Genomic DNA, 18,487 nt, shown 5'->3' with positions numbered 1-18,487 from the left:
AACTGGGCATAAAAGTAATTTCCTTTTTTTTTACTCTGCACAGTTTTGGAAAATGTCATTTTCAGTATCACTTATTTTAAAGTAAATTTCCAATGTTTGCATAGTTCCAGTTTCATTATATTTTTATTCCTGAAAGTACTTTCCTTTGGTTTTGTACAGTTGTCCTACTTCAACTACTGATGTATGTCTTTTTGTGTATCCTTACCAAAAGAAAGTCTGAAAATAAGAATGCATCAGTTTCTTCATTTTTCAGGCACGTAGTTCATTTAAGGGAGTGTGAAATTGTGTAATTTTGAGTAGTTATAACATGTTTTGAGCTGATAGGATTGAGAGAAATATGACTGTAAAAGTTAGATTTTTTTTTTTTTTTTTTTTTTAATAACAGACATGAATTTTTAGACTAAAACAAATAGGTTTTAGCTTGTAAAAAAAAACCCGGAATATTGTTTGTTAGTAAATTGTTGAGTCTTTTTAATATGAATAGTCTCTAAAACTGCTCTGGAACTCTGAGAATTCATTCTTCTTTCTCATTCAAATCATAGGCAATTTTCTTTTTCATTCTCTTTTTAAAGATCTTACGAAGATATTTTTGGAAGAAGCATCTTTTCATTTTTTTTGTTTGACTTTTGAGTTTGAAAAGCATTTTGGTGAATTTAGTTTTGTATGCCTTGCCTGGAACAGTTCTAATTGCCAGGTCTGTGCAGCTTGTGAGTGTGAAATCTGAACCAAAATTTACAGAAATTTTGACTACCTCTTTACTGAAGTTTTCTGTCCTCTTTGCAAACAAAGCTGTGTTTACAAAGATGTAACGTAGTTCAGCTTCGTTAGTATTTTCACACAACTTTCTCTATTACCTATTCACTTTCATGACTACAAGTTTCTTTTTTCTATTTGTATCTTTGATGGCTAGAATTTGTCAAAGTAATTTCATTGAAATTCTTCCCAACCAACACAATTTCAGCTTCCTGTTTTGTATTCAATTCTTGAGAACTACGATACCTGCAACTGCAAATGTTTTCCTTTCCTGGGCTTTCATTTGCCAAAAGTTGAGCATTTAGCCCTGAAGCAATTCTTCGTTTCATATTGCAAATAGATGTGAAGATTCAAAGAAAACTTTTAGCAAAATTATGTGCAAAATATTTTGAAGTGTGAACTTTTCAGTATATACTTTATTTCAAAAAAAAGCTTCTTCTGAAAATTCATATGGAAAGTTGACTCAGATGTAGATTCTAATTTCAACTCACAAGTTCAAGACTAAAATAGATTTGGTCAAATAATTTCTATGGCTTGCCTGATTGTTCCTTTTGCAAGATAAATGTACTTCTGCTGTCATCGTGGGGACAGAAATCTTTGACCAAAAACATCAGTGAATCTAAACAGATGAATGTCTTCTAACACGGAGGTGTGGATTTATGTCTGCCAAGAGATTTCCCCCCTGCCCCGTTTGACAGCTAACATGACCAGTCCTAAAATTAAACCTTTCAAGTTTCATGGAATCTCTTGAGACTCACAGAATACATGCTGTATGGCATCCAGGGATTATATTTGCTTACCACCAAATGTAGACTTGCCTTCCTTTAAGAGTAGCATATACATAATGTGTCATCTCATCTGACTAAAGTTCTTATTTACAAAAGAAGGCTGAAGACAGACACATGAAAGTTAATTTTAGCAAAGTGGAAGCTTGAGTGGTTGAGTATGAAGTTGGAAATAGCTACAGAAAAGAACAGCAAAATAGAAACCAAGATACACCTGAAGCTTTATTTTTGTTGTTACCTTGTTTCTCTTTGATTTCATCTCCCAGTTGTCTGTTGATGTGGTTCAGCTCCAAAATACCTTCTTCTCTCTCTACTCTTCCCTCACAAACAAGACTCTGTTTTCCTGTACTTCCAGTTACAGATGGACTTAAGTATGTGAAAATGAATGCTCATAACTGATCTGGCCATCCTTCCTTTTTCATTTTGTCAGCCCCTTTTTATTTGGTTCTGGGCATTAGTGAAAATGCAAATGCAACATTGTTCGGTTTTTCCTGAACAAATTCAGAGCAGAACTTGAACAGTGCGTATCTTTTATTCTTGCACTGGTTTCCTGCGTGGAAAGTTTAGTTACCTGTGATGCCTGGGTCTTGAGACGCGACTAGCTAGGGAGATGCTTTTTTGTTCTCAGCTTTCTTTGGTAGAGACTTGATACCTCTGTTGTACTTCATAACTAACGCATTTGTGTTACATTCATGGAGTGTCTGGGCACGGGCCTCTAAATTTAGTTTCTTACAGTGTTCATAAATGGTAAAAAATTGTAAAAGTATTTTATTCCCACTGGCACTTCATGGTAATGAAACATGAAGTGAAAAAAATGGTAGGGGATGAGTGAGAATAAGGTCGTGCAACACTATCCCATGTATATGTTATATTGTGCTGTTGTGTCAGAATTCTAAGACTTTAGTTGAAATTATTGGAATTTTTGAACAATTTTTACAGTATGAAAAAGAACACCTTTTGTCAGAATTCCTTTGGATAAGGATTTTGTATGGGAAATTTGGATCAACATGTGACCATGGATTTAAAATTAATAATAGTAACAGTTCAATACTCATTCACTCATTGATCCCTTTCAAAACATTTTCAGTTCGGGGGTAAGTCTTCCGAAAAGCCAGTGAACTTTCACTTCTTTTTTTGATCCAATTCTAATAGGTCGTAACAATTTCTTCATGAAGTTCTCTTCACATGTTTTTCCACTCCTAAATATGTTTCATTTGAAAGTATCTATTAATAACTTACCTATTAATAGTTGTGTGATCAGGCTCTCATGTCTCACTAATGTTAATGCATATTTTCCATTTTGTTTCTTCAAAAACATTTTTTCCGATGAAAACTGCTGTGATTAGACACAAATAAACCTTTGCGTAAAGACTGCAGGAGATTAGCTGTTACCTGCATTATAGAGTGCATGTACCAGACGTGTTTCAAGAAAGAAAAGAGTAAATATTTTGGTGAAGTTATGCATCAGGTTTAATTTGAATGTCAAAAATTCACATTATTGTGTCTCTAATTTTTTTTGAAAATAAGATGACAAATAAGTTTGAATACATAATTTTAAATATTTTTAAAAAATTATATGTACATGTAAAGCATTGGATACAGAGCTGTTTCTGCATCTGGGAAGTTGATGCTGAGGAAAAGGATGGAAAAGAGATGTACACCTTTAACAGGCTTTTCTCTTCTCTGGGATGTCTGGGATTTATTGGTTCAGATACCTTTCAAAGCTTCTTTTTATATAAAAATACTTAATTTTCACTCTCCAATTTTGTAGACTTGCAAGACTGTTAATGTGACCAAAGAAATCTTTGCTGTTGTAGTAAGCATTACAATAATGGGGGAACTCATCCTAAAACATCAGTTTCAAGAATATGTGTTTCATTCCTCATGAAAACCTATATGCAAAGTGACTGCTACACACCTTGTTTTGATTTCTGGAGTGGGTGGAGTTTTGTAACACCATTTAATTGCTTTAGTGAAAGAAAGGTTGATTAAAAAAGAAGGTGGATCCCTCTTGCCTACTAGAATACCTGTTCAAATTTTTGTCAAAGTGATGTATTTAAAAACATTGAAAGTACTGGAAAAAATTGTTTACTGACACTAATACTATTTTTAAATATAAGAAAACTACCTCACAAACTATTTAGATAAAATTTTAATTTTTTTCTTCCTTTTTCTAACTATAGAACCAACTTCATACCTTCAATGATGTGTGTAATAATGAGTCATTAGTTTCAGACACAGAAACGTAAGTAGGAACGTTATTATGAATGCTTTAAGTGCGCTATATGATTGCAGTTCTTCTGAATTGTTGTTATGGATTATACACAGTGGGGAGTAGTGGTAATCTGAGGCATTTACTAGAAATATTCTAATCAGGGGTTTAATAAATGGTTTTAAATGGTAACTTTAAAAATAATTCTAAATGTTTCTGGATTTTTTACTGTCTTAAAAGATAGGGTCAAGGTAACCTTTAGAAAAATGTAAATACTGAAATAATAAATACCTGTAATGGGCCATTATCTCCATTGTGATGTATAAATAAGAGCCAGCTAATTCATATCCAAGTAGTGTTTTTTCCGTCTTCTCATTTCTCCTGATTATTTAGTTAACTAAGACTTGTCTTGCCATCACTGACTCTCAGTCTTCTTATTAGTTTTCCACTGAGTCTGTGAGGCTATGCCTTCAGAACTATTTATTATTTTCTTCAAAGTCCTTATTTGTATCATTCAGGTGTGTTTAACAATTCTAAAGGGGACTCGCATGAATGTATTGATTTTCGTAGTAACTCTAAACTTAATATTAGAACTGTCTAGAATTTAGACAAAAGTATGTCTTTAGGTAGTTGAAATAACTGTTCTTTTGAAATAATAGGCAAAGTACATAAAATCTAGGATTTTACTTGTGATATATTCTTTACATTTATCTTGGGGTATGGTATACTCTGTACATTTATCTTGGGAGGTGTATCCATGTGGGTACCTGTCTCACTTACAGACACACACTCTCCGCTATCTTTTGCTCATTAATGAGAAGTCTGTTACAGCAGCAGTTGGCTTGCTTTTTTGTCTCGGTAGTTTTATTATAGATGGTTTTATTTTAAGACTTGCTTATTGAAATCTGGCAGCAGTCAAGACCACAATACTGTAGATTTCATGTAAATAACAACTTGAATGTTTGAAATGAAATTTATGGTAATGGGTTGGTATTTTAAAAATAGAAAATCAGAATCTAGGGCAGTTTTGCTTCCATAAAGGTGTGAAAATACCTTGAGAATACAAAACAAATAACAACTTGTGATCAGCTTTTTCTTGTCCTTTGTCACTAAATCAATAGCTGAACAAAAATCCATGCTATCCCTTTATTTCAAAGTTAATTTTGATACATAGTGTCAGAAAAAAATTAAAGAGTTCTTGTCAAGTGTGACGCAAATATCTATGATCTGATGAAACCTGAACGTAATGTCATTAAGCTCATGTACATTTCAAAACCTTTGCATTATTGTAATAAATGTAATCACACAGTTATTACTTTAATATTAATATAATATATACTTAGATATTATGATTATTTAGTATTTTGTGCCCTGGGAGAGGTGTTGGATTTCTTCCAACGCCTGTCGTTCTGTAGCAGTAGAAGTAAATACTACAGGAGCGTAACACGTTGAGTATGTGAGGTGGCTTGGTTGGCTGGGGTATTTTCAGTATTGTACTGCCAGTTTATGGTGTATTGTTACACTGGGACTGCCAAACCTCAATTTTATCTGTTTCTTCTCCTTCCTTCCTTCATGTTGAATGTCTGAAACTGGGGGGTTTCTTGGTTAGTTTATCTTCTGAAATACATTGTGAATGAAATAGTTTTTAACTAGTAGTAACTAACTAGGGAACATTAACAAGAAGTTATTCTGCCAGTTAAACCTAATAAAAAGCTGTTTGATTTTCTGTGTCAAATGTAAAAAAGGAAAGTTATTGACAGGGGAAAAAAGGGTGGTTAAACTTCCCTGCAGAAGAGCAGATGTACTGTGCAAGAACATCAGTTATTTTAAAGCTGAAGGAAATTGTCAAATTCTCATTTGGGATATTACTTTCTTGGCAAGGGCATCTGTAAACAGCCTGTCATCTGAAAGGAATGCAGCATGAACAGAAGACCTTCTTTTCCACTTTTGTAGTATGCGATTTTTTTTTTTTTTGATCGGAATTCCAGGCATTCTGGTGTTTTACCTGAAGTCGTGTACAAATCGGTGTCAAGTATTGCTGCTCATCTTCACGTATCTTTTGAAATCACTGATTTCTTCCAGCGAAATAATCACAAAAGCCTGGTGCAGAAGGACGGGGAAAATGTCTCACTTCTACAGTTTGTTCAGTACAAAGCTTCCCTCTCATTAGAGACTCTGTTCATGAGAAATTTTTGGATGAGAAGGCACTTACGGAGTTGGCAGTGATTGAATGAGCCACAAAAGGAAAGCTTTTCATTCCTGTTTTCTTTCCTTAGTGGAGAAAGGAAGTCTAAGATTTATTGTGTACCTTTGTAGCCTCTGCAGATTTATCAAAGGAAGATGTTTTGCATTATGTCTGGTCATCCCCATTATGTGTTTTGACTTTTCCAGATGCGTTTGGAACTGTCAACCTTTGGGATTTCTCCTTCTGTATCTTGATAAGGTGGGTTTGCGGGAGGTATCTTTTTTTTTTTTTTTTTTTAAAAGAGCTGTCAGTCCTAGCTCTTCCCTTTTGTTTGGAAGTATCATCAGGATTTTTTAGCAAATATTTTGCAACAGTAGCTTCCCACCTTTATCTGCATGGTTGCAAAAAGCTAAAGCATCTTCTGTCTAGGAAAACACTGGATTTCACAATTTGCAGTTGAAACCAGCAGAAGGCTAAGACAGAGAAATCTGTTTTCTAGCTGTCAGTATTTGTATGTCTTTTTAGATTTAGTTTACTTGCCTGTCTTCTCTAGGGTTGAGGGTTTGTGGTGGTTGAGTATACGTATTGTCCATATATGTGCAATGTTTCAGTGACTCAACTTCATAATACCCCTCAGAAATATACTTTTAATTTAGCTATTCCTGGCTCTTAAGATACAATCAAATTCTTTGCAGTCTAAGGTACTGAAGACTATGAAATCTCTTGAAGCTAAAAATAACGAGACTGAACAGAAGAGTCTTCAAGTCTTTGAATAGTGATTCCTAAAACTGTTTTGCTGATGTCTGTTAGTGAAAAATGATCATGCCTTTCAGAGAGGGAAAGATTTTTTTTTTGTGTTATTTGGACCACAAGAGGAAAAAGTGATGTTTTTTTCCTTAATGAGAACACTGTCAGCTTGTGGAAGTAGCGTGTGTAAAGGGATATTTCATTTTGCTCTTCTCTTGGCAGGCAGCCGAGGATTTGAGTTTCAGAATTCAGGTTGATGCTGAGACCACCTCCCACCTCATTTAAAAACTTGATTACCCTCACTTAAAAAGCTTCCTACAGAGTAAATTCAGGTGTCCAAAATTCCTTTCACCTGGGAACAGAAAGATCCGGACTATTTTTTCTCCTTTCTTTTCCCTCTCTTTCCTTATTTATTGAGATATTAAACTGCAAGTTTTGTACTGCTTTTTCCCTTCGCCACTGTTTTCTTAGCTCATGTTAACTCTTGCTTTCTCAATTTTTTGTCTAAGCTCACCAACTGAATTTATGGCAGCATCATTTAGACGCCTCTTCCTCCCTCTCTATCCCACATTCCAGGGATCTTTTCAGATTTTCTCTGAAAAAAATAGTAGTAAAGTTTTTCACTCAGCTCACTAATGTTTCTTTCTAGTGGTATACACAGTAGTTTAATGAATATTCAAGATTATGTCAGAGTGGTGATTCTGGAGCATCAAATAGGAAAATGTGTGCTCATAAACAAAAAGGTGTGCTTGGGTGTGTGTTGGGAAGGTGCCTGCTATATCCTCTTTGCATTTCTGATCCTAAATAGTTGAGATCAGTGTTTCCCATCCGTTGTTATGTTGTAGATGCTATTTCAGTGATTTTGTTACGAAATGTTAGTCTTCATCCTTTGCAAGCTGCTTGCTATATTTCTACACCTTTTCTTTTAAGGTTTTACATTATACTTTTCAGTGATGTTGCTGACTTGATGTTGTGTTCCATCCAGTATTGAGCTGGTGTGGTTTTGTAGCTGCGTGGTGAATTGTGTTGGGAATTGACTGGTTGGATAAATCAGGTTTTCTTTGTGGGGGTTATTTTGCTGTGGGATTTGTTCCTGATCTGGGTCGTCATGTGGCTACCAAGTATTGCACCACAGCCTTAGATTAAAATGTTTCTAGGACTTTAACCCACTCCTCTTATAGAGAGGCATTCTTTGACCTACCAGGGAAATGTGTAAAGTGTACTTTCCTTCCGGATAGTTTTATTTACAGTAATGAACAAAATTCAAGCTCTAGAACTTGCCTTTCCTAAGTACAGTTCACAAGCATCAGGTTGTATCAGAAACAGCGTAGCTTCCAGTCTTCCCCACAGTCTCATGGAATGCCTGGGGAAACTAATGTCAAAAGTGCTTGAATTATATTTCTTGGAAGTAAACCAGTTATTTTTGACAGACATGAATTCTCAGTGAATTTAAATTAGCAGTCTAGGGAGAAACTGATTAAGTCTAGAGATCACGTAGCCCAATAGGTTGTGTAGATTTCCAGTGTGAGAAAGATTTTGAGACAATTAAACAAGAGTAGCTGCTACCTTTACTTTTTCATTCTCTTCTCCTCCTCCCTCACCCAGAATTGCACACTCACAGAGAGTAAGTATCAAGTTCTTTAAATGTCTTTTGCTCTTGCCTTCCCAACTACTAAATCCATGAAAAATAGCTAATATGTATTATTACCAAGGTGAATGTTCTTACTACTAAGGTCTGTATGACTTGGATATCTAATTTGTGAAACCATTCTTTGTACTGCTATTTTTGTGTTAGACTGAAAAGCGTATCTATACTTTATCATAAGGCATGTTTTTCACTCTTACTGTTTCCTTCAGTGTGAAAGAGGAAAATTTTTCTATAAGCTTTTGAAGAACTTCTTTTAAAAGAAAATTGGAGCACATTTTTATGGGAAATTGAGTTCTTGCTAAGTTACCTGGATTGTAGTGATATTGTATAGTAATAGTCACATAATAATTTGCAAAATGCTCTGTGAAAAAATACTTCTGAATTAGGAAAAATACGGACTATATGAAAGAAATTTTAACATAGCTAGAAATCGAAATGAAACCGCATTGAAAAATATTGAAAATTATACTTTAAATCTTTTAATAAAAAGTTATTCTAGGCTGCCCTGCTTATCTGAGGCAACTCAGAACTCAGTGAATTTTTATGAATTTGAGTGTATCTGAAATTTCTCAAGGCTGTAGGGATTTTGATAATTATTAAAATAAAAATGGGATAAGTGACAATATACAAACTTAAATCGTAGGTTAATTTATCCGTACCAGAGAACAAAATACTTAGTGCTGGTAATAGCTTTGTCATTTAAAAAGGCAGTATATTTAGTGATTGGTGTGCATAGGCAAAACTTTCTGGGAGGAACAATTCTCTCTGGGAGACACAAAGGCTACATTCTGCCTTTCACAAGGATCCTCGTGGTTTTGGTCATCCTCAATAAATCCATGTCACATGAAGGTTTACCTTGGGAAATCTGAGATGTCATTTTATCACAGTCGAGCTCACCAGTAGGATAAAGAGTTTTTTACCACTGAGAATACATCTATTAAAAAAAAAGCATTCCTTCAAAAGAATAATTCATTATTTCTCAGAAGAAAAATGTTGCGCACTGGAGATAGAGAACTGCCATGTTCTTGGGAGTAGCTGGCATGCAAGGTGTGGCTCTGGATACAACGTCTGATGGGCACTGTGCCACTAGCGGAAGTATTGCGTTTAAACAGACACGCTGAGCTTTCATATTGACACACTCTCATAGTAACATCACCTACTGAATCTAGCAGTGTTTATCTGGGATTCATTCTGAAAGCTACAGGTTTAAAAATTCAGATCCAAGAAGAAATTAAGAGGTCCTGGAACAAAATTACCTTCATTGACTTAGACTCAGGTCTTAAGGTTTTTGCCCCTTATTGGAGGACCATATGGAGTGATTTTTTTTCACATTTCATATCCAGAAGGGCATCCATTCAAGGTCTCCTGCATCTAGTGGGTATATGTTCACTTGTGTGGCCAGATCTGTCTATCTTTTATACATGCAAAATGCAAACTATGAGGCTTTCTGCTTATATTTCATCATGTAGCAGGAGCACTTCCACCCACAGCAAGGGGAAGCAATGTGGAGCCATAAGAAGGAGCTGGGGGCGAATAGGCCATGAGTTCAAGGAACTTTTCTGCAGGCTGCATTCAGTTTTCAAGAGTGTGGGTTGGGCATTTGTGATTTAAGATGAATCTGTAATATCAAGTCTACTAGCTGTCGGACAAAATGAAAAGTAACAGAGCCGTAGTCTCTTGGGCTATATGGGCAATGCCACTGTGGTCACTTGTGCTTGTCAGCATGGAGCCAGGTGGGTAAGAGCGCTGTTGAGAGCCATGTGTGTTGCTAAAGCAGACTGGTAGCATATATTCAAAGGACTACTAAGTTCCTTTAGCTGTAAAACCTGCAAAATCACAGCTTGCATGTGAAAAGGTCTTGCTTCAGATTTTGTTAGGCAGAAACCACGCCCTGAAAGAGTCTGTAATGTGCATGCTCCAAAGTTTGGTTTGGGGTAGGCATCTTTGGGGTTGGTGGTTGGGTTTTGGTTTTGTTTTGAAATGAGGCTGTAGGAAGAGTCTAGTAGATCTTGATTTCTTGGAACAGATCTGGCTTATCTTTTTCATCCCTCTTTGAGCAGATACCCTGCCAAACTGACTTTACAGTATGAGAACTAATTTATTAATAAGCTGGAAATGCTACTGTTGGTAAATTGTTGTACCTTGCAAGCCAATTTTTAATATTAGTGCTTGTTATTTGAACAATAGAAGAATATTTGATTCCCCACATCCTGGAATTAGAATAGAAAAGGACAGTATAGGAATGGTGTGTGTTGAGTAATAGGAACTATGCTGAGTTCATCCATAGGGATTAGGGAATTCAAAACAATTGAAGAACTGGCAGCATGCCCCAGAAAAGTGAATCCTGTTTGGAAAACCTGCAAAGGCAATCCCTTTTTACCTAAAGAATCTTGTTTTCTTATTGTGGATGATAAAGATTGGCAATACTGGAATTTTAATAGTGACCATAAATGTGACACAGATAGCAGTGGTAAAAATAATTCTTCCTGTAATTCTCTAAGACACCCCCTTCCTCCCATCCTCTCCTCCTTGTGAAACAGAGCTCTTTTATTCCAGGGCCATTTAAACTGCAGGCTGTGCTTTAAATACGGTGATATCCTCTAATTGCTTCTGGTGCCAAAATGGGGGTAAATAAACGTTTGTTTGAAAGGAAGGAATAAAAAGGAGCTTATGCACTAGTTTCCAGACAGGGCAGTCTTTTCTGGAAGTTCAGCTTTTGTTCTGGAAAATTCAGTTTCCTTGTCCTGCTCTGTTCGCATGTTTGCTTATAGATCGGTAGTGGGTAAAGTTCCCTGTTGTTATGGGTGAAACACAATGAGAATTTTGAAGTATCTGTATGCTACATGTGTGTAAGTATAACCATGTAAAACATAGGGTTTTAAAGCTATATGAGTTGCTATTTATGCAAACGAATCTAAAAATATTTAAGTGATTTTCTTTAAAAAAAGTAACTTCTATCACTCTCACCCTTAGCTACATTTGTGAACTCAGTAGTTCTGGAATTTCCTGATAAACTTGGGTTAAATAGCAGTGGTTATCAAAATCTTACCTGTGAGGTCTTTGAAAGTGGTCTGCAGGTGGTCTGCTGAGCTCTATTAACTAATAAAATTGCTAGAGTTGTTGGTTACATGTTTGCTAATGATCCAGAGGGGTGAATGGGAAATGCTGGTATTTGGTATTAGTTTTCCAGCTGAAGAAAAAAAAACCAGGAAATCATTTGCTTCCTACCTGAATGAATGAATGAACATTGAGTATGCTTTGTATTCAAAAAAGTTTTTGTATGCTTACTACAATTATGGTTATTAATTTGAAAGACATGCTGTGCTAGGGAAAAAGCACAGTGTATATATTATAGGCAGATAATTTTACATATGTTTCCACTCCTTTTTCATCTCTAGGTCAATTGCAAAAGAGCTTGCAGACTGGCTTATCAGCAACAATGTAGTTGAGCACATTTTTGGACCAAATTTACATATTGAGGTTTGTATAAAATTATTATTTTTAGTATAAACATGGAGGAGTAACTTCTTGTTCTAGTAAATCTTTCCTCAATATGTTCTCACTTTGCAGATCATCAAACAGTGCCAAGTGATTCTGAATTTCCTTGCAGCTGAAGGGAGACTTAGTACTCAACATATAGACTGTATTTGGGCTGCAGCACAGGTATATATAACATTTTTATAATTGCAGGAGTGATAAAAAAACAAAACAGAAAATGGCAAGTTGATTTTGGTTTATATTCATGAAGTTGAATTTCTTACTTTTTCTTGTCTGTCTGAGTGTGTTGCTGACCAAAATTTTAAGTTAGGTAACTGCCACAATTACTGTTCTTTCATTAGATGCAAGAATTCACCAGGCTCCTTTTATACAAGAAAAAAAAAAAAAAAAAGAAGTTGTATAGCAAAGACATAGTGTTTTCACTAAGAATGGGGATGAGGATTGTAGGGTAGATGTAATATTTTGCTATTGTGCTAAATTGCCTTGCTCCTATGTATTGTAGCTTCCAATTCTGTTACTCCTGGTGGGAACAATCAGGTGAAACTTGGGGCAGTGAAGTTTGCAGCTGTGCTACAGTGCTGGTGTTAAAATCTATAGAAGGCACTGAGATTTTTTTTTTTTTGCTTGGTAAACCTGGAAACTGATAGGCTTTTTTCCTTCAGAAAGATGTATTTGTTTGCTACTTTTAATGGATTGCTATGCTTTTTATTTTAGGTTGTGAATTTTTTTATTTAGGGGATTTGAATATAGTAGACACTTTGATTTCCTGTTGTGGAAACTGTTTTTCCATGGTTTCATTCTGCCTTTATTATTAAAAAAACAAATCAAAACAAAACAAAAAAAGCCTGCCAAAAAATCCTAGAAAAAACCCTCAAGGTTTCTGTGTCAATTTTTCTGAAAAACACACTCAAAATGATGGTCAGAGAAATAAAATTGATCTTTTTGAACAGGTATAGGGAACATACTTCTATACAAGTTAGAATTTGAAGGGGGTGGTTTTTTATGTGTTCAATATTTCTCTGTAATCTGTTTCAATCAAATACTACTGTATTTGTACACATTCTGAAACCTCTGTAGTCCATTGTCATTATAACATGCAGCTGGTGTGCTAATAAATGCTCATTACAACAGCATTCACTCTAATAGGCTCCAACAGTTTCTGTATCAGAGTAATTAATAATTACTTATTTCACTTATTTTCACATTTTTAAAGCGATATTTTACCTTCCTTGATGTTTTCACACATGCAGTAATTCACACTAGTATTAGACCTCTGGATGTTTTCTATCTTTTTTACTATTTTAAGAACTTAATATCATTGCCCGAATGCAATAATTCTTCTACAGTTCGCATGTTCATTTTGACATACTGATTATTTCCAAAATGTATGTCTTTGATACCAGAATTAAGTATGTCCTGATTATTTCCTGTAAAAGGTTTAAACCTCTAATGTTCTTTTAAAGGCCGATGCCTTTAGACTAAAAGATTAGAAGGTCTTAAAAAATATATTTCCCACTTTTTAAACTAACTTTTTGACAAAAATTTATCTTGAGTTGAAGCCGATATCTCAAGATGTTTAAATGCATCCTTGTATAGAACCTACGTAATTGCATTCCAGTTTGAATCCTGTGAAAGATGGCCTGTACCCCATAAACTGCTGACAAGGATATTTGATATGCCAGGAAGGCAAAATAAAATAAAGAAAGAATGAAAAAAACCCTTTTGAGGTGCATATGTGGTAACCAACATTAAGAATGTTCTTTCTAGAAGCTTCCTGTAACCATTATTTTATTTTTTGAGTATCAACATCCTTACAAACATAATGAAACCCTTTGAGTGACTATGAAAGCAGCATTTAACCTAAGAGGAAACATCTAGAAGCACTGTCACTTCAGTGTGTAAATAGAGTAGTTAGCTAAACACATTGTCATATTTTTTGACATCAATTACTGGAAAGACAAAAGAATTGTAAATAATCCTCACACAGTTCACACAGTCTCTTCTCTCAGTCTCGTATTAGCCTGTAATGTCTTTATTTGTATTTGCCACTGCTAATAAGGTGATCATTGCAAATATTATTTCCCTCAGGATTTAGCATATACACTGATATTTTAGAAGTTACATTTAAGTTAAAATGTAAAATAAACTTCCAGTTCTTTTCACCAAATCTCCTAAAAGTGGAACTAAGGAAGGTATCATTACATTTGATTTCACTAAATTTTATATGCTGTATGATATAAAGATTAAGTTTAGTCAAAATTACAAGTCTGATGTAGCTTGGAATTATTGGATAAGTGCTTCCTGAGAATTTGTGCAAAGATGTTGTTTCATTGTTGCAATTTTATCAATCTTTTAATTTTTTTTTAAAGTTTATTTTGCTGTTCCTGTTATCTTCTCTGTTTATTTGTACTTTGTAGCTAAAGCATTGCAGTCGTTACATACACGATTTGTTTCCTTCTTTGATCAAAAACTTGGACCCTGTCCCACTTAGACATCTTCTTAACCTAGTCTCAACTCTTCATCCAAGTGCTCACACTGAACAGGTAAAGACAAGGCAAACAAAATCACCGTAACAAGAAAAGAAATTATGTTAGTATATTAAACAAGCATTATGTCTTTGTCTTTTTAAAGGAATGCATATAAAAGTAATACTAATGCGTAAGAGAGGAAACTATATGAGTAAAGTTGTGTTTCTTCACATAGGCCTCTTCTGGCGTTTGAGTTACAGTCTTTTTCAGAGATTTTTGAAGACTGCATAACCACTGATAGAAGATTTTAGCTTCATTTATGAAGTTGAAAGGTGTTTCACACAACATTATTTTGTGCATTTGTTTATTTTGATGAGTTTATTTTGGTGAACTGTAGTATTGGCATATAGAAAGATTAACAGTGGATCTTTGCATACAAAACCTACTGCTTCTTAGTGGCACTGTTATCTGGTTTTGTTTATAGACCTTGTATTTGGCATCAATGCTTATAAAAGCACTGTGGAATAATGCACTAGCAGCTAAGGCTCAGCTGTCAAAACAAAGCTCTTTTGCGTCTTTACTGAGTACCAATCTGCCCATGGGAAACAAAAAAGGTATGTGATCTTCCAATAGATCCGGTAGTTAAATTTTTAATTTTCATAGTCTCCTTGTTGACTTTGGACTAGAAGGACGTATAGAACTTTTTACTTGAAGTATTTTTAAAAAGTGTCACGCTGGCATATTTTTCAAGCAGAAGTTGAGGATAAAGAGGAAAGCATTAAAACTTTGTGAGCACGTTTGGAAAGCTTTCTGTTTCAGATCAATTCTGTTTGTATATCTAAAGTAGTATGTATTTTTCTTTTTCTTTTTTTTTTTTAAATTTTTTAATTCAGAGGATCGTCCATAACTCATCAGTTAACTCTTTCTGTTCCACTGAACATCTGTAACTTACATAGCTACATAAAATCTTACAAAAGCTTATCCAGTTTTTACCTGGTTTTTGATACTACGTGCTATTTCTGGGTTTTTTTTCGACTTGACTGTGTATTTCCCCACAGTCTTTACTAAAGGTGCTGCCAAGCCATTTTACTGTAGTTTCCCTTTCTTTTCTTACTGCTGATTTTTATGCATCATGGACAACTATATGCTGACAAAAAGATTTTTAGTCACTTATTTTTCCATCCTGCTTTTTTCCTTCAGAAGAAGAGGAGCTCAGAAGAGCAGCCCCTTCACCTTGTAAGTATAGTTTTAGAAGTACACCACAATTTGATATGTTTGATACTACAGTGTTTTTCTACAGCTATCGAATTTGAATAGAGGAAGAACTAGTAAAAGTTGGAAATTATGTCTTTATGAGAAGTCAAATAAACATTGTATTTCATGTAGAATCTAGGAAATTCATATAGCTCTGCTATATACTGGCAAGAAGAGACATCAGAATACAGGTTTTGTAGTAAAATGCTTGGTGTTCTAGAAAGATTTTTTTAGTGTTTAGGTATGCAGGTTGTTTGAGTTATATCCCTTGTTCAACTGTTTGCAGGAAGAATGCTGTTGAGTTCAACATTTGAGGCAGTTTTATGTAAAGCTGTTACATTCCAATTAATATATATCACAAAGTGACTGGGAAATGTGGTTTTGAACTAGGGTCACCCGCAGCAAGCCCTCAAAGTAGTGACAACAGTGACACCCATCAGAGTGGAGGCAGTGATATTGAAATGGAGGAACAGCTTATTAACAGAACAAAACATGTCCAGCAGCGACTTTCAGATACAGAGGTAAGAGTGTAAATCTTAGTCTGTGAATTTTGTTGCCGAGTTGCCTATTATTAGCTGTGGAAATAATTTTTTTCTGTAATCGTTTCAAAACCTGAACAGGTACATAGCATGTGTGCTTACCTGCAGCAGGATAGCAGATAGCTAGAATTTTTTACTTAGATTCTGTGCAGTTTACATAGAATATATTGTACCTTGCCTATGGACAAGTACACTACAAAAACACAGCTGCGTGCATTCAAATTGTATTTCAGTAAGATTAATCTCTTAGTAAGGGATTGCATGACATATTGTTTATCTGTCACACTGTCACTCTGTGTATGTGCAAAGCCTGTACATATGCCCTGTTACGAATAAGGTAATGCAAAAATTAAATTATTAGATCTGAATCTTGCTCAGAGCGTTTTGTCATTGGCAACCAAATCGAGAAAGAATGAATGAAATCTTACAGATTTGACACATTTCTTCATGAATGAAGAATGGTGTTTGAATGGTGATGATGTTTATTATGTATTTTCAGTGGAGTTTTATTTTTCCACCAATCTTAAAAAAAAATTTTAGGAATCCATGCAAGGAAGCTCTGATGAGACAGCCAACAGTGGTGAGGATGGCAGTAGTGGTCCTGGTAGTAGCAGTGGCCACAGTGATGGATCCAGTAATGAGGCCAACTCCAGTCACGCAAGCCAGTCTGCTGGAAGCCCTGGCAGCGAGGTGCAGTCTGAAGACATCGCAGATATTGAAGCTCTCAAAGAGGAGGACGATGAAGAGGAAGAAGATAGGAGTCATAATCCCCAGAAAAGCAGTAGGAGCACAGATCTACGAAGCAGGAAACTAGAATCACAAACAGGCATTTGTCTGGGAGAGTCACAAGGGGCATCGGAGAGGAGTGGTGCAAATAATGGGGCAGGGAAGGACCATGTTTTTAACACGGACTCGGTGACACCGGTGGATAATCGAATTAGAATGCTTGATGCTTGTTCGCATGCTGAGGATGCAGAGCATGATATGACGGGGGAAATGAGCACTGCTCACATTTCACAAGGGTCTCAAGATTCTTGTATAACTCACACGGGGGACTTCCTTGGGGAAACTATTGGAAATGAATTATTTAACTGTCGACAGTTCATTGGGCCGCAGCATCACCACCACCACCACCACCATCATCACCACCATGACGGGTAGGTAGCCTGACATTTCTTCTGATTTCTTCTATAACAGAAATAAAAGTGGTAGCAAAATACTCAAGTTTGGGCAGAAATTTATATGGACGTTTTGCTGTAGTTCAGGATAATTTTGTCTAACAGATGATAGTTGTTGCAGACAGTTAACGCAGTAATCTGTTTTGTTAACGTCTGATTAAAGTTTTTTGTATTGATAAATAAGGCAACCTTTAATAAAATGTTAAAATTGTTTTGGAAAATGCTGTATTTAGTTAACATTAAAGAAGTCAACACAATCATCATGATAGTGAGACCTTCAATTTATCTGTAATTGTTTTTCAAATTCATATGAAGGTCTGCTGTTCAGACAGATGATTCATCCTGACTTTAGCTTTAGGGAGATGTCTACTCACTTGTAGTCTGCTGTAAACAACTTTCTCTTTGATATTGTCCATTCTAATATTCTTCTTTTACAGACATATGGTTGACGATATGCTAAGTGCAGATGATGTCAGTTGCAGTAGTTCCCAAGTCAGTGCAAAATCAGAGAAAAATATGGCTGATTTTGATGGGGAAGAGTCTGGCTGTGAAGAAGAGCTTGTACAGATTAATTCACATGCTGAGCTAACATCTCATCTTCAGCAGCACCTTCCTAACCTTGCCTCTATCTATCATGAACATCTTAGTCAAGGTAAGAGTGATACAAAGAAAACAGGAAAACATTGTTCTTCTAACTCGGTTTTATATCATTTTGCATTAGTCTCCAGTAGTTAAAATAATCAAATTACTTTAACCGTATGGGTGTACCTGCCCAAAGACACTACAGTGACTACTGAGATTTTACTGTTTCTCCAAGGGATTCATTTTTGTATCTCATTAGATGTAGCTGTATTTCCCCATTTAAAATTTTTTTCCCCCCATTTCTACTGGAGCTTTTAATGCAAGTTAAAACAAATGAAGGCACTTAAGCACCTAGCAGATGTTTTTTCTAATCAGTTATTAAAGTAAAAAGGAAGGTGGTACAGAAATGTGAGATTTTTTCTTTTCTCTCTGAAACCTTACGCGATTCTTCTTCTGGTGGGTGGATCTTATTGTGATTCTGTACATTTGTCATCTTAAGTGAATTAACCATAATGGGCTGTACAGAGGATAATTTTGGAAATACATGTTAAAATACAACTTGATATCTTAGGGAGCTTGCCTTAAAGGGCATTTTATGCTATTTCATCTTACACTGCCAAATCTTCTATTTTACTTCA

At 35.3% G+C, this 18,487-nt stretch overlaps 1 protein-coding gene across 1 annotated transcript in view; it reads left to right on the top strand.

Moving 5' to 3' along the window:
• Positions 1–18,487, top strand: part of USP34 (ubiquitin specific peptidase 34) — a 121,976-nt gene that overhangs the window by 25,338 nt on the left and 78,151 nt on the right. The window contains exons 9-17 of the mRNA XM_075706775.1: positions 3,722–3,783; positions 11,729–11,810; positions 11,901–11,993; positions 14,246–14,371; positions 14,781–14,910; positions 15,497–15,532; positions 15,941–16,071; positions 16,630–17,246; positions 17,705–17,919. Of these exons, the coding sequence (XP_075562890.1) occupies positions 3,722–3,783; positions 11,729–11,810; positions 11,901–11,993; positions 14,246–14,371; positions 14,781–14,910; positions 15,497–15,532; positions 15,941–16,071; positions 16,630–17,246; positions 17,705–17,919 (1,492 nt within the window). The remainder of the gene's footprint in view (positions 1–3,721; positions 3,784–11,728; positions 11,811–11,900; positions 11,994–14,245; positions 14,372–14,780; positions 14,911–15,496; positions 15,533–15,940; positions 16,072–16,629; positions 17,247–17,704; positions 17,920–18,487) is intronic.

This window comes from Pelecanus crispus, chromosome 3, assembly GCF_030463565.1.
Source record: "Pelecanus crispus isolate bPelCri1 chromosome 3, bPelCri1.pri, whole genome shotgun sequence".
NCBI lineage: Eukaryota > Metazoa > Chordata > Aves > Pelecaniformes > Pelecanidae > Pelecanus > Pelecanus crispus.
Note: the sequence above shows the minus strand (reverse complement) of the source record. Positions and strands in the feature narration are given on the sequence as shown.